The sequence below is a fragment of the Pleurodeles waltl genome, chromosome 3_2, assembly GCF_031143425.1.
Source record: "Pleurodeles waltl isolate 20211129_DDA chromosome 3_2, aPleWal1.hap1.20221129, whole genome shotgun sequence".
NCBI lineage: Eukaryota > Metazoa > Chordata > Amphibia > Caudata > Salamandridae > Pleurodeles > Pleurodeles waltl.
Genome location: NC_090441.1, coordinates 199,003,610 through 199,025,386, shown reverse-complemented (window position 1 = coordinate 199,025,386; position 21,777 = coordinate 199,003,610). Strand labels below are relative to the sequence as shown.

General features: G+C 52.8%; 1 protein-coding gene across 2 annotated transcripts in view; it reads right to left on the bottom strand.

The window, feature by feature from the left end:
- Positions 1-21,777, bottom strand: part of PTPRN (protein tyrosine phosphatase receptor type N) — a 328,193-nt gene that overhangs the window by 103,646 nt on the left and 202,770 nt on the right. For both annotated transcript variants that reach the window (XM_069227162.1, XM_069227164.1), the window contains exon 13: positions 7,302-7,514. In XM_069227162.1, coding sequence (XP_069083263.1) covers positions 7,302-7,514 — 213 coding nt within the window. The remainder of the gene's footprint in view (positions 1-7,301; positions 7,515-21,777) is intronic.

The following is a 21,777-nucleotide window of genomic DNA, read 5'->3' as shown; positions in this document are numbered from 1 at the left end:
CCTATGTCCAGTGCACGTGTAAAATGACATCCCAGCACTCACGAAGTACACACAGGTACTCTGCACCCAGCCTTTAGGGCTTGAAGGCCTGCAATAAGGGTGACTTATAAGTGACCTGGTGCCGTGTAAATGGCAGTGAAAGGGTGCATGCACCATCTCACACAGGCTGCAATGGCAGTCCTGTAAAAGCCTTTGCTTGGGCTCCCTATGGGTGGCAAAATAAATGCTGCAGCCCGTAGGGATCCCCTGGAACCCCAATGCTCTGGGTACCTAGGTATCATATACTAGGGACTTAAAAGGGGGCACCAGTATGTCAATTTTGAGTGAAATACTGGGTTACCAGTATGCAGTGACATAATTTAGAGGAGAGAGCATAATCACTGGGGTCCTGGTTAGCAGCATCCCAGTGAACACAGTCAAACACACTGACATCAGGCAGAATATGGGAGTAACATGCCAAAAAGAGGGTACTTTCCTACATAGAGTGCAGCAAATACCCGTAGGCATCAAGGCACTATAGTCTCAGTAGTCCGATTCAGCCAGGAAGCAGTTTAGCAGAACTGCAAAAGGTGCTGAGAGATCTCCCTGTAATGTGAAAAGCCAGGTCTTTAAGGCTTTCCTGAAGGGAGGATGCAATTTAATACAGGTAAGATAGTGAGGATGCGAGTTCCACAGTCTTGCTGCCATGACGGCGAAGGTTCTGCCTCCCCATCTCTTCTTCTGGACTCGTGGCACCGTCACCATATTGAGGTGAGCTGAGCGAAGACTTCTCCCAGGGATATACCAGCGCAACATTACCTCAATTCCATCCGGACTTACATGATAAAGGGCCTTCTGTGCTATGCAAAAGGCCTTGAACATAATACACCTCTTTATAACGAACTAATGCAAATTATGTAATCCCTTGGACACCAACTGACGCTTTGGAATGTCCAAAGTAGACCTCGCCAGCGCATTCTGCACTAACAGCAGTTTGGCTTGGGTGCTGTTTTTGGTATCCAAATTAAATGCATTGTAACAGCCAATTCTTGACATGATCAACGCCAGAGGTATTTGCTTCCGTGCCGAGAGGGGGATGAAAGTAGAGATTTCTTCAGCATTCTAATAAATCAGAAACAGGTTGATGAGGCGCAGTTGGCCAGTCAGTCCAGTGAGAGCTCCCTGTCCAGGATCACCCATAGATACTTAGCCTTCTCTGTTGGAACCGGTAGGGTACCTAGAGTATCAGGCCACCAGTTATTGCTCCAGATAGAGGCTTAAGTTGATTTCCTCAACAGAACCTAAGGGTAGGCTGCAGTCCACTGAGCTTTTCTCTGGTCTCCTGGTTATGGACCAGTGCCTATCCAAACCATGAGCAGTACAAGCTTTACTTCTTCCAGGGCAGGCAAAAGGATCAGTGCTTTCCCGGTCAAAAGGCTCCCTCCGTCTTTGGTGGTCTTAGGAGACGGATTCCCTCAGTCTGCAGCCTCTCAGGGGAGGGGGACCCCTATGTCTCTGGTGGTCTCAGGAGGGAACCTTGAAACTTGTGGTAGACTCAGAAGCAAGGGCCTCTAAGTCTGTGGCAGTCTCGGAAGAGAGGCTCCCTTTATCTGCGGTGGTCTCAAAAGAGGGGACCTCTAAATCTGTGGTGGTCTCAGGAGAGAGTTTCCCTGAGTCTGTGATGGTCTCAGGAGAGAAGATTCCTCAGTCTGTGTTGTTTTCAGCAGCCAGGTTCCCTCAGTCTGTGGTTGTCTCAGAAAGGGGATCTCCTAAGCCTGTGGTGGTTCTAGCTGTCGGGTTCCCTCAGTCTGTGGTGGTCTCAGCAGAGAGGATCACTCAGCCTGTGGTGATCTCAGATTGGAGAGCCCCCCTAGGTCTGGTGGTTTCCCGGAGATAGGTTCCCTCAGTCTGTGGTGGTCTCAGGAGAGAGGTTCCCTCAGTCTGTGGTGGTCTCAGGAGAGAGGTTCCCTCAGTCTGTAGCGGTCTCAGGAGAAAGGATGTTTCAGTCGGTGGTGGTCTCAGAAAAGAAACCCCTAAGTCTGTGGTGGTCTCAGGAGAAAGACTGCCTCAGTCGGTGATCTAAGCAGCTGAGTTCCCTCCGTTGGTGATGGTTTCAGGAGAGAGGTTCCCTCAGTCTGTGGTGGTGTCAGGAGAATGGTCCGTCTGAGGACATGGTTTTCCTCAGTCTGTGCAGGTACCAGGCAGTGAAAGTGTCTTACTCTCGGCTGATGTCAACAGAGTGGCTTCCTCAGATTGTGCTTGTGTGGGGGGGGGGCTCCTCTAGTGACAGAAATCCGTTTGGTCACACTGATGTCAGTAGGAGGCTTTTCACTAGGTGTTGATGAGTGACAAGCTGCTTGAGTCATTAGCGGTAAGGGACAGAGCTCTCAGTCTGTGCTGGTGTCAGAACAGAGCTCAGTCTGTCTTGGTGTCAGGACAGGGTTCTCAGTCTGTGCAGGTGTCAGGATGTGGCTCTCAGTCTGTGCTGGTGTCAGGACAGGGCTCTCAGTCTCTGCTGGTAACAGGACAGAGCCCTCAGTCTGTGCTGGGGTCAGGACAGGGCTCCCAGTCTGTGTTGGTGTTAAGACTAGGCTCAGTCTGTGCTGGTCTCAGGATAGGGCTCAGACTGTGCTGGTGTCAGGATAGGACCCTCAGTCTGTGCTGGCGTCAGGATGGGGTTCTCAGTCTGTACTGGTGTCAGGACATGGCTCTCAGTCTGTGATGGTGTCAGGACAGAACCCTCAGTCTGTGCTGTGGTAAGGACAGGACTCTCAGTCTGTGCTGGTGTTAAAACAGTACTCAGTCTGTGATGGTGTCAGGACAGAACCCTCAGTCTGTGCTGTGGTAAGGACAGGACTCTCAGTCTGTACTGGTGTTAAAACAGGACTCTTAGTCTGTGCTGGTGTTAGGACAGAGCTCAGTCTGCGCTGTTGTCAGGACAGGGCTCTCAGTCTGTATTGGTGTCACAACAAAGCTCTCAGTCTGTGCTGGTATCAGGTCAGGTCTCTCAGTCTGTGCTGGTGTCAGGAGAGGGTTCTCTCTCTGTGCTGGTGTTAGGACGGGGCTCAGTCTGTGCTGGTGTCAGGACAGGACTCTCAGTCGGTGCTGGTGTCAGGACAGGGCTCAGACTGTGCGGGTGTCAGGACAGGGCTCTCAGTATGTACTGGTGTTAGGACAGAGCTCAGTCTGCGCTGTTGTTAGGACAGAGCTCTCAGTCTATTCTGGTGTCAGGACAGGGCCCCTCGTCTGTGCTGGTGTCAGGACAGGGCTTTCAGTCTGTGTTGGTGTCACGACAAAGCTCTCAGTCTGTGCCGGTATCAGCACAGGTCTCTCAGTCTGTGCTGGTGTCAGGAGACGGTTCTCTGTCTGTGCTGGTGTTAGGACGGGGCTCTTATTCTGTGCTGGAGTCAGGACAGGGCTCAGTCTGTGCTGGAGTCAGGACAGAGCTCCCAGTCTGTGCTGGTGTCAGGACATGGCCCTCAGTCTGTGTTGTTGTCAGGACAGGGGCCTCAGTGTGTACTGCTGCAGGACTGGGCTCTCTGTATATGCCAGTGTCAGGACAGAGCCTTTAGTCTGTGCTCGTGTCAAGACAGGGCCCTTAGTCTGTGCTGGTGTCAGGACAGGGCTCTCAGTCTGTGCTGGTATCAGGACAGGGTTCTCTGTTTGTGCTGGTGTTAGGACAGAGTCCTCAGTCTGTGCTGGTGTCAGGACAGGGCTCTCAGTCTGTGCTGGTGTCAGGACAGGGCTCAGTCTGTGCTGGGTTCAGGAAGGGGGCTCCTAGTCTGTGCTGGTTTCAGGACAGACCTCTCCATATGTGTTGGTGTCAGGACATGGCCCTCAGTCTGTGTTGTTGTCAGGACAGGGGCCTCAGTCTGTGCTGGTGCAGGTCTGGGCTCTCAGTATGTGCCGGTGTCAGGACAGAGCCCGCAGGCTGTGCTGGTGTCGGGACAGGGCTCTCAGCCTGTGTTGTTCTCAGGACACAACCCCCAGTTTGTGTTTCAGTCATCGCCTTTCGTGACCCCTCCAGTGCCCACACAGCACTCTGGTTGGCTCTGCCCCCTGGTCACACACTATACCTGGTACTCCATGGAGGAGTCAGGAAAGGGGTCTCAAATTTTGCTGGTCTTAAGACAGGGCTCCATCTGTGCTGGTATCACAACAGGGCCCTCAGTCAGTGCTTCAGTCACCCCTCCTGTGACCCCTCCACTGTCCTCAGAGCCCTCTGGTTGACTCTGCCTCCTGGTCATACTGTACCATACCTGGTACTCCATGGAGGAGTCAGGACAGGGCCCTCAGTCTGTGCTTCAGTCATCCCTTCATGTGACAGCCCTTCCTGTGACCCTCCACTGCCCTCAGAGCCCTCTGGTTGGCTCTGCCCCTGGTCACACTGTACTATACCTGGAACTCCAGGGAGGAGTGAGGAAAGAGTCCTCAGTCTGTGCTTCAATCATCCCTTCCTGTAACCCTCCACTGCCCTCAGAGCCCTCTGGTTGGCTCTGCCCCCTGGCCACACTGTACTATACCTGGTACTCCAGGGAGGAGTCAGGAAAGAGCCCTCAGTCTGTGCTTCAGTCACCCCTTCCTGTGACCCTCCACTGCCCTCAGAGCCCTCTGGTTGACTCTGCCCCCTGGTCACACTGTATCATACCTGGTACTCCAGGGAGGAGTCAGGACAGAGCCCTCAGTCTGTGCTTCAGTCATCCCTTCCTGTGACATCCCTTCCTGTGACCCTCCACTGCCCTCTGAGCCCTCTGGTTGGTTCTGCCCCCTGGTCACACTGTACTATACTTGGTACTCCAAGGAGGAGTAAGGACAGAGCCCTCAGTCTGTGCTTCAGTCATCCCTTCCTGTGACCCTCCACTGCCCTCAGAGCCCTCTGGTTGACTCTGCCCCCTGGTCATACTGTACAATACCTCGTACTCCATGGGGGAGTCAGGACAGGGCCCTCAGTCTGTGCTTCAGTCATCCCTTCATGTGACATCCCTTCCTGTGACCCTCCACTGCCCTCTGAGCCCTTTGGTTGGCTCTGCCCCCTGGTCACACTGTACTATACCTGGAACTCCAGGGAGGAGCAAGGACAGAGCCCTCAGTTGGTGCTTCAGTCATCCCTTCCTGTGACCCTCCACTGCCCAAACAGCCCTCCGGTTGGCTCTGCCTCCTGGTCATACTGTACCAAACCTGGTACTCCATGGAGGAGTCAAGACAGAGCCATCAGTCTGTGCTTCAGTCATCCCCTCCTGTGACCCCCTCCACTGCCATTGGAGCCCTCTGATTGGCTCTGCCCCCTGGTCACACTGTACCATACCTGGTACTCCATGTAGAAGACAGGACCCTCAGTCTGTGCTTCAGTCATCCCTTCCTGTGACCCCTCCACTGCCCTCACAAGCCTCTGGGTGACTCTGCCCCTGGTCACACTTTACCATACCTGGTACTCCATGGAGGAGTCAGGACAGAGTCCTCAGTCTGTGCTGGTGTCAGGACAGGGCTCTCAGTCTGTGCTGGTGTCAGGACAGGGCTCAGTCTGTGCTGGGTTCAGGAAGGGGGCTCCTAGTCTGTGCTGGTTTCAGGACAGACCTCTCCGTATGTGTTGGTGTCAGGACATGGCCCTCAGTCTGTGTTGTTGTCAGGACAGGGGCCTCAGTCTGTGCTGGTGCAGGTCTGGGCTCTCAGTATGTGCCGGTGTCAGGACAGAGCCCGCAGGCTGTGCTGGTGTCGGGACAGGGCTCTCAGCCTGTGTTGTTCTCAGGACACAACCCCCAGTTTGTGTTTCAGTCATCGCCTTTCGTGACCCCTCCAGTGCCCACACAGCACTCTGGTTGGCTCTGCCCCCTGGTCACACACTATACCTGGTACTCCATGGAGGAGTCAGGAAAGGGGTCTCAAATTTTGCTGGTCTTAAGACAGGGCTCCATCTGTGCTGGTATCACAACAGGGCCCTCAGTCAGTGCTTCAGTCACCCCTCCTGTGACCCCTCCACTGTCCTCAGAGCCCTCTGGTTGACTCTGCCTCCTGGTCATACTGTACCATACCTGGTACTCCATGGAGGAGTCAGGACAGGGCCCTCAGTCTGTGCTTCAGTCATCCCTTCATGTGACAGCCCTTCCTGTGACCCTCCACTGCCCTCAGAGCCCTCTGGTTGGCTCTGCCCCTGGTCACACTGTACTATACCTGGAACTCCAGGGAGGAGTGAGGAAAGAGCCCTCAGTCTGTGCTTCAGTCATCCCTTCCTGTAACCCTCCACTGCCCTCAGAGCCCTCTGGTTGGCTCTGCCCCCTGGCCACACTGTACTATACCTGGTACTCCAGGGAGGAGTCAGGAAAGAGCCCTCAGTCTGTGCTTCAGTCACCCCTTCCTGTGACCCTCCACTGCCCTCAGAGCCCTCTGGTTGACTCTGCCCCCTGGTCACACTGTATCATACCTGGTACTCCAGGGAGGTGTCAGGACAGAGCCCTCAGTCTGTGCTTCAGTCATCCCTTCCTGTGACATCCCTTCCTGTGACCCTCCACTGCCCTCTGAGCCCTCTGGTTGGTTCTGCCCCCTGGTCACACTGTACTATACTTGGTACTCCAAGGAGGAGTAAGGACAGAGCCCTCAGTCTGTGCTTCAGTCATCCCTTCCTGTGACCCTCCACTGCCCTCAGAGCCCTCTGGTTGACTCTGCCCCCTGGTCATACTGTACAATACCTCGTACTCCATGGGGGAGTCAGGACAGGGCCCTCAGTCTGTGCTTCAGTCATCCCTTCATGTGACATCCCTTCCTGTGACCCTCCACTGCCCTCTGAGCCCTTTGGTTGGCTCTGCCCCCTGGTCACACTGTACTATACCTGGAACTCCAGGGAGGAGCAAGGACAGAGCCCTCAGTTGGTGCTTCAGTCATCCCTTCCTGTGACCCTCCACTGCCCAAACAGCCCTCCGGTTGGCTCTGCCTCCTGGTCATACTGTACCATACCTGGTACTCCATGGAGGAGTCAAGACAGAGCCATCAGTCTGTGCTTCAGTCATCCCCTCCTGTGACCCCCTCCACTGCCATTGGAGCCCTCTGATTGGCTCTGCCCCCTGGTTACACTGTACCATACCTGGTACTCCATGTAGAAGACAGGACCCTCAGTCTGTGCTTCAGTCATCCCTTCCTGTGACCCCTCCACTGCCCTCACAAGCCTCTGGGTGACTCTGCCCCCTGGTCACACTTTACCATACCTGGTACTCCATGGAGGAGTCAGGACAGAGCCCTCAGTCTGTGCTTCAATCATCCCCTCCTGTGACCCCTCCATTGCCCTCAGAGCCCTGTGATTGGCTATGCCCCCTGGTCACACTGTACCATACCTGGTACTCCATGGAGGAGTCAGGGGCCCCATCTGGTCCAATGCCCGCCAGGCGCTCCTTCTCCCTCTGCTTGGCATGCTGGCGCAAGCAGTAGATGACTGAGGCCGCGATGACCAGGCCGGCGATGCAGGCCAAGGCGATGAAGGTCAGCAGGACGAACCGGAAGGTGTCCCCGAAGTGGGACACTCGCTGCACGTCCTTAGCCACGTTCCTCTATGGAAAGAGAGAAGGACACAGGTGAGGGCAGCTCACAACCAACAGCACAGGCGCCACTTCCGGTCCGCAGTCTGAGTGACCACTATACTCCATAGCATCACATGAAGCATGCAGCAAAAAGCAGAGAGCAGCATCCACACTCAGAAATAACACAGATATAAAGCAACCATGATGGACAGTCACTAGCGACCAGGAAAGATTCTCACCCTTTAGGCGTTACCAACCAGAGAAGAAGCTCACCACCTGGGCATTACCAACCAGAGAAGAAACTCACCACCTGGGCATTACCAACCAGAGAAGATGCTCACCACCTGGGCATTACCAACCAGAGAAGAAACTCACCACCTGGGCATTACCAACCAGAGAAGATACTCACCACCTGGGCATTACCAACCAGAGAAGATGCTCACCACTTGGGCATTACCAACCAGAGAAGATACTCACCACCTGGGCATTACCAACCAGAGAAGATACTCACCATCTGGGCATTACAAACCAGGTAAGGCTCTCACCACCTGGGCAGCAGCAACCAGGCAAGGCTCTCACCATTTGGGTATACCAACCAGACAAGGCTCTCACTATTTGGGGATTACCAACTAGGCAAGGCTCTCACCACTTGGGCAATACCAACAGGAAAAGGCTCCCACCACTTGGGTATTACCAACCAGGCAGGATTCTTGCCACCCAGCTATCACCAACCAGGCAAGGCTGTCACGACCTGGGCATTACCAACCAGGCAAGGCTTCACCACTTGGGCATTACTAACGCTAAGGCCATAGAGTCATTTTTTGCGCGGGAACGCCTACTTTGCATCTCATTAACGCAAAGAAGGTTTCCACGTCCCAAAAATTACTTTAACTCCATAACTTTTGCACTCGACAGGTCTAGCGCCAAAGTATAAACATGGAGTTAGTTTTACACCGAATGCAAATTTGGCACAAAACAAGTATAAATACAACCCTAAGTTGGACTACTGGCTCCGCTCTACATGGGTTCATCATGTCAGACCAAAACCCATTTAAGCTGGGGCTGGTTTGGGGGAGTGAGGGAAACAAGCTCTCACGTGGCAACGTAGGGCGGAGAAGCTGGAGAACGCTCCCTACTGACAGCAAATACACATGCACAATATTTGGCGGACGAGGGGACCACCACAGACACGACTACGGAGTGGGACAACTTTAAAGTGGTCATCGTAGTCCATTGCATTAAAAACACGTGGGGCATCCAGCGGCTATTAAGGGAGTCATTAGTGGATCTGGACGCAGCTGTTAGTTGAACGGAGCAGCAAGTGGTGACTGCTCTGGACCATGGGGTTGAGTTCATCTGTTTGCGCAAGTGTCAGGCAGATGTGCATAGTCGGCGAAGCTGTTTGTCTTATAAGACCTTTTTGGCACTCGGCGTGAAGAGGGGGACAGAGCAGGCAGGACACTGGCCTGCTTGTTGCGAGTGGAGACTTCAAGGCCCCTGATAGTAGAGATAAGAAATAGGGATTTCATGCTGGTATGCTCGCAAGGAGCAATTTGTGACGCATTCCGAGACATTATACTGTGAGCTGTACGCTCTGCAGGATAGCCCACCCCCGGAGTAACAGTGCCACTATGTGTTGGCAACCCCCAGCCCTGTCCTGGATCCTCTACCAGATGAGGGGTGTAAGGCCCTACTGCTGATGGTGCGCAATAAGGCTCCGGGACTCGATGGGCTTCCTGAGGCGTTTTATCCCATGTGCAGAACCCCACTGGCTGACAATGTGCTCAATGTGCACAAAGTGGCATTTGACAGTGGGCGAAGTACTCAGATCAATGAGAGAAGCCCTGATAGAGGTTTTCCCAAAGAAAGGCGGAGATCTGCTGGATGTCCGCTCATACCACCCCCTGTCCCTCCTGAAGTAGGATTACAAAATCCTGAGTTGTGTTTTGGTGAACACGACTCAGGATTCTATCTAACTATGCATGTCCTGACTGATCAAAAGGGGTTTATTCTGAAGCCAGGTACGTTTTTAAATGTCTGCAGACTGCTCGCGGTGTTAGACGTGGTTGGGATGAGGGACGAGCATGAAGTGGCGGTGTCCCTGGATGTTGATTAGGCTTTTGACATACTTGGTTGGCCCTACTTGGAACTAGTACTAGAGCACATGGGCACTGGCTCGGTGTCCCAGCACTGGATGAAACTCCTATACACAAGCCCACTGGCCAGGGTGCGCATGGGTAAGACCATCTCCATGGAATCGGCAACAGTGAGACACACTCGACAGTGGTGCCCCTTGTGTCCGATCTTTCTTGCCCTGGCCACGGAACCCCTGGCCTGGGTGCAATGGCAAAGGGCGCAGGAATGGAGAATTCCCCAGCGTGGTTATCATCTAGTGTCCTTACGTGCGGTAGATGCACTGGTGTTTCTGTGAAATTCTGGGGACTCCCTGCCAGTGTTAGTGGCAACCTTAGATTACCTTGGGAAACATTCAGGTCTCAAGGTGAATCAGGAAAGTCCTGTCTCTGTCCACTCCGGAGGTAGACATTGTGTGATGAAGCTGTGACTCCCGAAACAAAAGTGTTGTGGGCACCCGATACCTTTGAATATCTCAAGGTTCAAGTGATCCATGGTAACAACGACCTGGTGAAACACAACTTGGGTAGAGTTTTAACAAACTCTGGACAGTCCCTAGCCTTTTGGAGCACCTTACCTTCTTCTCTGGTGGCCGCATAGCCGTTGCCAAAATGTTTGTGTTGCCGCAGTTACTGTCCATGTTCTTTGTGATTCCAGCACTGCTGCCACGCGCGTTCTTTACTGATTTGAAAATGATGCTGTGGCAGGCTGGCCCTCTATGTAGTGTGCAGAGCGAGGCACGCTGTGCAGGGGGTTCAGGCAGCCACACATTGATTTACAGGGGTGAAAACTAGACTCCCTAATGCTCTAAATTTTAAGGTAGCTTGGTCGAGAAGTTGCCCAATCTTGGAGAAGTGCAGAGCATTTGCTGTACTCACAGCATCAATCTTGCAACTCACACACTCAAAGGAATAACTCAAGAACAATTTATAAAAATACTTCAGATTTGTATATAAATTTCAAGAGCAAGATCATCAGAATTGGTTACAGACTTTTTGTGCTTAATTACGCACCATAGGAATCAATGGAGGATATCCTTTAAAAATTCATGTAAAATCATACAGTAGGTTTACCAAGTTTGGGCAGCTCCCATTTCCGGCAGGAGCAACAGAAAAAGGTCTCTGGAGCTGGTGCATTGCCACTGCTGGGGACCACTTGGATAAGCACGGCACAGGTAAGTTTAAAGGTCAATCCTGGGGGTCCCTTTGGAGTGTTGAGGTTGCAAGGGGTGAGGGACCCTTAGAGCAAAGCTGGTTCTTCAGTGCAGGGTAGAGGACAGCCGGGTGCGGAGCGAATCGTGAACCAAGAGCTGTGCGCAAGGATGCCCTCAGAAGCAGGAGGTAAGACAGTTCAAGGGTTGCTTGAAGGATGACAGGAGCACGCTGGCAGGAGGTCCAGGTTGATTTTGAAGTCCCTTGACTGGGGCTTCCTCCTGGTCCTTTTACAGTCCCGGGTGGGCTGTTTTTCGGGATGTCCGAAGCTAGGTGACCAATACCCAGGATATTGGTGGGGTTCAGCCGCTGGGGTGGGCACAGTGCCACCAACCTTAGCACACTGTCAGTGTTTGCCCTTGCGGTCTTTGGTGTGAAGTTTCGTCCAGCTTCGGCATCCGGTTCTGGAGTTAGCGTCCAGTCAGTGAAGTGGACTTCACTGGCTTGTTGGTTCCTTGTTGTTTTAGAGTGGTACCTCCACTCTGGAGGGAGTTCTCTGGCAATTTGCAAAGCCTGGAGGTCCTCTGGGGTTCTTTAGAGTTTTTCAAGTTGCCCAGCAGCTCCTTAGCGGTGATTGTTGGGTTCTGGGTGCAGCAAGCAGGGTTTGGCGCCTTTTATTTGTGCAGCACATCAACAGTTCTCCTGCCTTTAGATCTTCTTTGTGCTGGTCTTTTTCTGTCCATTGAGTTTGATTTATTGGTTTAGGGGTGCCCACTTAATACTCTAATTAGTGGGTGTTTTAGAGGGAACCTGGTAGTGACCAATGGGCCATCTACATTAGGCTGGCCACACCCACTTAGTGACCACTTCCTGTGGGCAGGGGTCACTTCCCTATACCTGGTTGGCTATTTTCCTTCCATCCAAGATGGAGAAAAATGAAATGGAGAGTCCACTTCGTATGCAAACCCTTAGGGGTGGTGCATGCCAGGTAGGCCCCCTCCTCCTGTCCTTTGTTTGAGTTTCCAGCCATTGATCCCACCAAAAGTGGGGATTTGCTACGGGGGCAGCCATCTGCTGCTAGCAGCAGGCCTGGAAGTCGAGTATCGAAGGCGCTAAGCCCTTTGAAGTTTGCCAACAGGGCAGTGCACATTCCTGAGGGAGGGGGTGTTAGAACCTCCATCCAGGAAGGGCTTTGTTCTACATCCCAGAGGGCAGATGCCCTCACCCCAGGGAGGCAGATTTGTGTCTGTCGGTGGCAAGCAGGTCAGGACCAGTCAGCAGCCTTGCCAGGGTAGTTAGCTTTTGCAGGGGGCACCTCTAAGGTGACCCCTGGGAATATTTAGTAATAAATCCAATACTGGTACCAGTTTGGATTTATCATTCTGAGTTGTCTGATACTAAACAACCCAGGGTTCAGAGTAGACATCATGTATTTGTGAAACTCGTGTTGACCAGTGTCCAGTGAATGTATTAAAATGGCAGCTCTGTTCACTCACTATGTCCCAGGTTTGGCAAGAAGATAGTGGGGGCATACTGCTCAAGCAGCTATGCCCTCACATGCAGAATGGTGCATCCTCCCTTAGGGCTGGAAGGCGTGCCAGAGGGGTGTCTTACCCATAGTGCATGCAGTGTATAGTGGACAGGGCACACGTGCAGTATGCCATGTCGAGTTCGCATTTTAGGTTTGCATCAGGACACTCAGCCTGCCATGGCAGTGGTGGGTGAACCTTAATGCATGGTCCTAGAGGGTGGCATAATCAGCCCCGGGTATCTAAGTACCATTTACTAGGGACTTATGGGGACAGTTAAAGGTGTCTCCAATTGTGCCAATGCATCACAACAGTTTTGGGAAAGAGATCTGACCCAGGAAACCTGGTTAGCAGGGTCCCTGGGCACTAAAAACATCTAGGCTACATCACATACCAGGCAAAAAGTTGAGGGTTAACCATGTCAAAAAGAGGCCTTTTCTCACAGTTTCTCTCCAACTTAATTTGGGGGGGAAAACAGAAGAGGGTGGCTCTCCATAACACTCAATGTTTCATTCAAGAGGGATGACAAGGGGAGGCCAATTATGAATAGTAGTATGCTGTGGGGTAGTTACAGTGGGACTCTTTTCTACCAAGTCACCCGGGGCATGGTTGCTCTGAATATATGAGGTGGTGAAGGGCAGCTTGACTAAATTCCTGTGAGCTTGAGGGGCCCACTCCCTTACACCGAGTTGCTCCCACTGTGGGAGCCTCCGAGCATCAAGGCTATCGCCGGCACGTTTGGCACACTCCCATCGGTCACTGCTGGCTTCAGGACCACAGGGGATCTGTATGAACAAGGTGAGATGCAGTCATTAGAGCAACTGAGGGAAGCTTATGACCTAGGGCCGGCCCAATTTGTGGCATATGGTGCTCTGACTCATGCGCTGGTGGCCAGCTGGGGACCTAGGCACCTGGTCCGAATGCAGGACTCCATTGCCTGCTGATGCACAGGGGCGGGAGCAAGGCAGTAACGACATTGTACACTACTGCAAGAATAAGTGACAAAGCCAAGCCATGACACAAGGGCTAAGCCAGTGGAAGGCAGGAAAACAATATACTAAGGCCCATATTTATGGGCAATTGGCGTAGAGCAGTGCCACAAGTCTTCTTGCTGTGCTGCCCTACGCCAATGTGAAATGGCAGAAATGCACTGTATTCATGAAGTACAGTGCATTCCTGTCCTTTACCCCTGCACTGGCGCACGACTGGCTGCCTAGTGCCAACATGGGCACTCTTGCACCAGGATTGTTTTTGTGCGGGAAAGGGCATGTTATGGGTTTTTGTGGTTCTTCACACTGTTCCCTAACGCTCCACGCAGAATGCAACTATTCCTAGCGGGCGAGACACAGGCCCATGTAAGATCAGTCCCCGCATTGTGATTCCCGGCTGTGCTGTGGGAAGTGCGGGTGTGGAGACACAACTTGTACTATTGAAGGGCAGTGGGAGGAGGGTCCATGATCAACAGAAATGCGGCAATGTGGAGTGAAACTGTGTATACTAATAAGGAGCAATCCATAAAAGAAAGACTAACTCTGCAAGTTCTGAACTTATTCATTTCTTTCTCTAGCCTAGGGGTGAAGTCTCAGCTGCAACTTGACATTATTAGGGCCTCATTTACAAGGTTTTGGCGCAGGGCAGCGCCGGAAGGCTTCCGATATCTATAAGATACGGTGCATTCCTGTCCTTGCCCCCTGTACTGCAGCATAATGGGCTGCATGCACCAACGCAGGCATGCACCAACGCAGGCATGCTTACACCATGGTGCAAGGGTGCCTGCATTGTAGAGATGATTGGTTTTGTACAGGAAGGGGCACCTTCACGCACAAAAACAATCAATGCAGGTGCTTTCCTGCTTCTATGTGTGATGCAGAATGCAGCACACATAGAAAGAGGAAAAAAACGAGGAGAAATAAAGATATTTCTCCTTGTCGCACCTCCCTTACTCCTCCCCTGGGGAGGCGTACGGTTTTCACACATTCCCAGGTTTACGAAATTTTGTAAATCTGAGAATGTTTCAAATGCCATGGGTGCTACGTGGGAACACCCACGGTAACACCCATGGCACCCCTCTCTATCGCAGGGGGAGGCAACGCAGTGACGATGCGTTGCCTCACTCTATATCTACAAGGCCATGAACAGCCACGCAGGGAGGCTCTAGGTGGCCTTGTAGATGTGGATCTGCAGTGTGTGCCACAGGAGCATCAGAAGATTGATGCTCCGGTGGGCACGGGGACTTGTAAATAAGCCCCTTAGTCCTTTGTCTCCTGGGGCTTGAGGGGATTTCCTGTATCTTGGGTAGAGGCACTGAGAGTGGTATAAAAGAACGAAGGAGGTGGGCATGAAGTGCATGGTGCCAAGAGGAGAGTGTCATCGAAGAACAAAGGAGGTGGGCATGGAGTGCATGGTGCCAAGAGAAGAGTGGCATTGAAGAACGAAGGAGATGTGCATTGAGTGCATGGCACGAAGGAGATGGGCATGGAGTGCATGGTGCCAAGATGAGAGTAGCATCAAAGAACGAAGGACGTGTGCATGGTGCCAAGATGTGAGTGTCATCAAAGAATGAAGGAGGTGGGCATGGAGTGCATGGTGCCAAGGTGAGAGTGGCATCGATGGAGAAAGGAGATGGGCACGGAGTGCATAGTGCCAAGATGAAGGTGGCACTGAAGAGTAAAGGTGGTGGGCATGGAGTGCATGGTGCCAAGAGAAGAGTGGCATCGAAGAATGAAGGAGGTGGGCACAAAGTACATGGTGCCGAGATGTGAGTGGCATCGAAGAATGAAGGAGGTGGGCATGGAGTGCATGGTGCCAAGGTGAGAGTGGCATTGAAGAGCGAGGGGATGGGCATGGAGGGAACGACAAGAAGATGAGAGTGGCATCGAAGAACGAAGCGGGTTGAACCCAGCAGCTCAGTGCCAATGCACAGTACCGCACTGCCTTGAAGGCTCCATGGGTGGCGCTGGGGCTGGGTGCACACAGTAATTATTACCAAGCGGCCTGACGCCAGAGCGCTGGGATGAAGGCTTTGTCAGGGATGTGCAAGGGCTTCTTTTGATGGCTTCCGGTTGCCATGGTAACCTGGCTAATCACGGCCAAGAGCAGATACCTGCCCATCAGGCCCCGTGTGCGTCAATAGCCAGAGTGTCAGGAAATGAAAAATACAAAGCCAGGCGCTCCGTTATTGCAAGAGTAGACAGAAAAAAAATACCTTATAGCAATATCAGAGGAATGCATCCTTCTGGAGAGCACCAGAGACCGCACATGTTTGTGATGTGCCTGATGTATGGTGTCTTCACACAGAGCCTTGATGTGCCCATGGAGTGGGGAAAAGGCATGACCTCGCCTTGACATGTACGCATCTCTGCACTGCTGGGCCCTGCATACCTTGCACCGTGCCTGTCCGTGCCACCAGATACCTTGCACAGTGCCTGTCCGTGTCACCAGATACCCTGCAAAGTGCCTCTCCGTGCCACCAGATACCTTGCACAGTGCCTGTCCGTGTCACCAGATACCCTGCAATGTGCCTGTACATGCCACCAGATACCTTGCACCGTGCCTGTCCGTGCCACCAGATACCTTGCACAGTGCCTGTCCGTGTCACCAGATACCTTGCACCGTGCCTCTCCGTGTCACCAGATACCTTGCTCCGTGCCTGTCCGTGGCTCCAGATACCTTGCACCATGCCTGTCCGTGCCACCAGATACCCTGCACCATGCCTGTCCATGCCACCACATACCTTGCACCGTGCCTGTCCGTGTCACCAGATACCTTGCACCGTGCCTGTCCGTGCCACCAGATACCTTGCACAGTGCCTGTCCGTGTCACCAGATACCTTGCACCATGCCTCTCCGTGTCACCAGATACCTTGCTCCGTGCCTGTCCGTGGCTCCAGATACCCTGCACCATGCCTGTCCATGCCACCACATACCTTGCACCGTGCTTCTCCGTGCCACCAGATACCGTGCTCTGTGCCTGTCCGTGGCTCCAGATACCTTGCTCCGTGCCTGTCCGTGGCTCCAGATACCTTGCACCATGCCTGTCCGTGCCACCAGATACCCTGCACCATGCCTGTCCATGCCACCACATACCTTGCACCGTGCCTGTCCGTGCCACCAGATACCTTGCACCGTGCCTGTCCATGCCACCAGATACCTTGCACCGTGCTTCTCCGTGCCACCAGATACCGTGCTCTGTGCCTGTCCGTGGCTCCAGATACCTTGCACCGTGCATGTCTGTAGCTCCAGATACCTTGCTGTGCCTGTCCATGCCACCAGATACCTTGCACCGTGCCTGTCCGTGGCTCCAGATACCTTGCACCGTGCATGTCTGTAGCTCCAGATACCTTGCTGTGCCTGTCCGTGCATCCATATACCCTGCATTGTGCCTGTCCATGCCACCAGATACCTTGCACCGTGCCTGTCTGTAGCTCCAGATACCTTGCTGTGCCTGTCCATGCCACCAGATACCTTGCACCGTGCTTCTCCGTGCCACCAGATACCGTGCTCCGTGCCTGTCTGTGCCACCAGATACCTTGCACCGTGCCTGTCCGTGCCACCAGATACCTTGCACCGTGCCTGTCAGTAGCTCCAGATACCTTGCACCGTGCCTGTCCTTGCCTCCAGATACCTTGCCGTGCCTATCCGTGCCACCAGATACCCTGCATTGTGCCTGTCCATGCCACCAGATACCTTGCACGTGCCTCTCCGTGCCACCAGATACCCTGCACCATGCCTGTCTGTGCCTCCAGATACGTAGCACTGTGCCTATCCATGTCTTCAGATACCTTGCACCGTGCCTGTCTGTGTCTCGATACCTTGCACTGTGCCTGTCCGTACCTCAATACCTTGCACTATGCCTGTCCGTGCCACCAGATACCTTGCATTGTGCCTGTCCGTGCCACCAGATACCTTGCTTTGTGCCTGTCCGTGCCACCAGATACCCTGCACCGTGCCTGTCTGTGCCACCAGATACCTTGCATCGCACCTGTCTGTGCCACTAGATACCTTGCATCGTGCCTGTCCATGTCTCCAGATACCCTGCATTGTGCCTGTCCGTGCCACCAGATACCTTGGATCATGCCTGTCTGTGCCACCAGATACCTTGCACCCTGCCTGTCCGTATCTCAATATCTTGCAACGTGCCTGTCCGTGTCTCCAGATACCTTGCACCGTGCCTGTTAGTGCCTCGATATATGGCATTGTGCCTGCCCGTGCCACCAGATACCTTGCACCGTGCCTGTCCGTGCCACCAGATACTTTGCACCATGCCTGTCCGTAGCTCCAGATACCTTGCACCGTACCTGCCCATGTCTCGATACCTTGCACTGTGCCTGTCTGTACCTCGATACCTTGCACCATGCCTGTCCGTGCCACCAGATACCTTGCACTGTGCCTGTCCGTGTCTCCAGATACCTTGCACTGTGCCTGTCCGTGCCTCCAGATACCTTGCTCCGTGCCTGTCTGTAGCTCAAGATTCCTTGCACCGTGCCTGTCCGTGCCTCCAGATACCTTGCTCCGTGCCTGTCTGTAGCTCTACATACCTTGCACTGTGCCTCCCTGCCGCACAGCAATGCTCCATAGCTCCTCGATGCACTATTCTGTCACATATCTGACAACACTGGCCCCTTGTTGCTGGTCTGAGATTAAGGAATGCCCAGGAGCACTTTATATCAAACCCCCTTCATCCTCTTTTGAAACAGGGCAGTTCTGACTTTGTTCCCTTATAAAATCATTAAAGAATTGTCCAGACAGCTCAAAACAGTTTTCAAGTCATTTCTTTTTGTATTTGGCATTTAAACTTGTTTGGTCAAAGGGAAAATAAAGGACTTTGCCACTTTTTCTAGTTTTACAGGCCTTGATATAAACATACTGACCTGAATTATGGCAACCCTAGATTCACAGTACGCTCTAGGCTTGTTTTCTGCCGGTACCACAGTACTACCATATGTGTCTCAGCACCTTGACCTGTTTAGATAACAGGAAGCACTGGACCTCTCCCACCTGCTTCTAGCACTCACAGTCTGTGCACTGCAAGGCAGTGTGACTGCTGCCCCACTGGTGGGAGACTGTGTACCAAGCAAGACACCACTTCCAGGGCCTGCTCTCTGGAGTGAGGGGCCCCTCGTGAATCGTGTCGTCACTGGTGCTTCTTCCAGCACCTCGCAGTGTAGTATCTCCTGTGCTTGTTCACTGCACTGATGCTGGTTCCAGCGCCTCACAGTGTAGTATCTCCTGTGCTTGTTCTCTGCACTAGTGCTGTGTCCAGTGCCTCGCAGTGTAGTATCTCCTGTGCTTGTTCTCTGCACTAGTGCTGTGTCCAGTGCCTCGCAGTGTAGTATCTCCTGTGCTTGTTCTCTGCACTAGTGCTGTGTCCAGTGCCTCGCAGTGTAGTATCTCCTGTGCTTGTTCTCTGCACTAATGCTGTGTCCAGTGCCTCTCAGTGTAGTATCGCCTGTGCTTGTTCTCTGCACCAGTGCTGTGTCCAGTGCCTTGCAGTGTAGTATCTCATGTGCTTGTTCTCTGCACTAATGCTGTGTCCAGTGCCTCTCAGTGTAGTATCTCCTGTGCTTGTTCTCTGCACTAGTGTTGTGTCCAGTGCCTCTCAGTGTAGTGTCTCCTGTGCTTGTTCTCTGCACCAGTGCTGTGTCTGTACCTTGCAGTGTAGTGTCTCCTGTGCTTGTTCTCTGCACTAGTGTTGTGTCCAGTGCCTCTCAGTGTAGTATCTCCTGTGCTTGTTCTCTGCACTAGTGTTGTGTCCAGTGCCTCTCAGTGTAGATTCTCCTGTGCTTGTTCTCTGCACCAGTGCTGTGTCTGTACCTTGCAGTGTAGTGTCTCCTGTGCTTGTTCTCTGCACTAATGCTGTGTCCAGTGCCTCTCAGTGTAGTATCTCCTGTGCTTGTTCTCTGCACTAGTGCTGTGTCCAGTGCCTCTCAGTGTAGTATCTCCTGTGCTTGTTCTCTGCACTATGCTGTGTCCAGTGCCTCACAGTGTAGTACCTCCTGTGCTTGTTCTCTGCACTAGTGCTGTGTCCAGTGCCTCTCAGTGTAGTATCTCCTGTGCTTGTTCTCTGCACCAGTGCTGTGTCCAGTACCTTGCAGTGTAGTGTCTCCTGTGCTTGTTCTCTGCACCAGTGCTGTATCTGTACCTTGCAGTGTAGTGTATCCTGTGCTTGTTCTCTGCACTAATGCTGTGTCCAGTGCCTCTCAGTGTAGTACCTCCTGTGCTTGTTCTCTGCACTAGTGCTGTGTCCAGTGCCTCACAGTGTAGTATCTCCTGTGCTTGTTCTCTGCACTAGTGCTGTGTCCAGTGCCTCTCAGTGTAGTATCTCCTGTGCTTGTGCTCTGCACTAGTGCTGTGTCCAGTGCCTCGCAGTGTAGTATCTCCTGTGCTTGTTCTCTGCACTAATGCTGTGTCCAGTGCCTCTCAGTGTAGTATCTCCTGTGCTTGTTCTCTGCACCAGTGCTGTGTCCAGTGCCTCGCAGTGTAGTATCTCCTGTGCTTGTTCTCTGCACTAGTGCTGTGTCCAGCGCCTCTCAGTGTGGTATCTCCTGTGCTTGTTCTCTGCACTAGTGCTGTGTCCAGTGCCTCTCAGTGTAGTATCTCCTGTGCTTGTGCTCTGCACTAGTGCTGTGTCCAGCGCCTCTCAGTGTGGTATCTCCTGTGCTTGTTCTCTGCACTAGTGCTGTGTCCAGTGCCTCTCAGTGTAGTATCTCCTGTGCTTGTGCTCTGCACTAGTGCTGTGTCCAGTGCCTCTCAGTGTAGTATCTCCTGTGCTTGTTCTCTGCACTAATGCTGTGTCCAGTGCCTCTCAGTGTAGTATCTCCTGTGATTGTTCTCTGCACCAGTGCTGTGTCCAGTGCCTTGCAGTGTAGTATCTCCTGTGCTTGTTCTCTGCACTAGTGCTGTGTCCAGTGCCTCTCAGTGTAGTATCTCCTGTGCTTGTTCTCTGCACTAGTGTTGTGTCCAGTGCCTCTCAGTGTAGTTTCTCCTGTGCTTGTTCTCTGCACTTGTGCTGTGTCCAGTGCCTCACAGCGTAGTATCCCCTGTGCTTGTTCCCTGCACTAGTGCTGTGTCCAGTGCCTCGCAGTGTGGTATCTCCTGTTCTTGTTCTCTGCACCTGTGCTGTGTCCAGTACCTTGCAGTGTAGTGTCTCCTGTGCTTGTTCTCTGCACCAGTGCTGTGTCTGTACCTTGCAGTGTAGTGTCTCCTGTGCTTGTTCTCTGCACTAATGCTCTGTCCAGTACCTTGCAGTGTAGTATCTCCTGTGCTTGTTCTCTGCACTAGTGCTGTGTCCAGTGCCTCTCAGTGTAGTATCTCCTGGGCTTGTTCTCTGCACAGTGCTGTGTTCAGTGCCTCGCAGTGTAGTATCTCCTGTGCTTGTTCTCTGCACCAGTGCTGTGTCCAGTGCCTCCCAGTGTGGTATCTCCTGTGCTTGTTCTCTGCACCAGTGCTGTGTCCAGTATCTCGCAGTGTAGTGTCTCCTGTGCTTGTTCTCTGCACCAGTGCTGTGTCCACTGCCTCTCAGTGTAGTATCTCCTGTGCTTGTTCTCTGCACCAGTGCTGTGTCCAGTACCTCACAGTGTAGTATCTCCTGTGCTTGTTCTCTGCACTAGTGCTGTGTCCAGTGCCTCGCACTGTGGTATCTCCTGTGCTTGTTCTCTGCACCAGTGCTGTGTCCAGTACCTTGCAGTGTAGTGTCTCCTGTGCTTGTTCTCTACACCAGTGCTGTGTCTCTACCTTGCAGTGTAGTATCTCCTGTTCTTGTTCTCTGCACCAGTGCTGTGTCCAGCACCTCTTAGTGTAGTATCTCCTGTGCTTGTTCTCTACACTAGTGCTGTGTCCAGTGCCTCTCAGTGTAGTATCTCCCGTGCTTGTTCTCTGCACCAGTGCTGTGTCCAGTACCTTGCAGTGTAGTGTCTCCTGTGCTTGTTCTCTGCACCAGTGCTGTGTCTGTACCTTGCAGTGTAGTATCTCCTGTGCTTGTTCTCTGCACCAGTGCTGTGTCCAGCACCTCTCAGTGTAGTATCTCCTGTGCTTGTTCTCTGCACTAGTGCTGTGTCCAGTGCCTCTTAGTGAAGTAACTGTGTCCAGTGCCTCTTAGTGAAGTATCTCCTGTGCTTGTTCTCTGCACTAGTGCTGTGTCCAGTGCCTCTCAGTGTAGTATCTCCTGTGCTTGTTCTCTGCACTAGTGCTGTGTCTGTACCTTGCAGTGTAGTAACTCCTGTGTTTGTTCTCTGCACCAGTGCTGTGTCCATCACCTCTCAGTGTAGTATCTCCTGTGCTTGTTCTCTGCACTAGTGCTGTGTCCAGTGCCTCACAGTGAAGTATCTCCTGTGCTTGTTCTCTGCACCAGTGCTGTGTCCAATGCCTCTCAGTGAAGTATCTCCTGTGCTTGTTCTCTGCACCAGTGCTGTGTCCAGCACCTCTCAGTGTAGTATCTCCTGTGCTTGTTCTCTGCACTAGTGCTGTGTCCATTGCCTCTCAG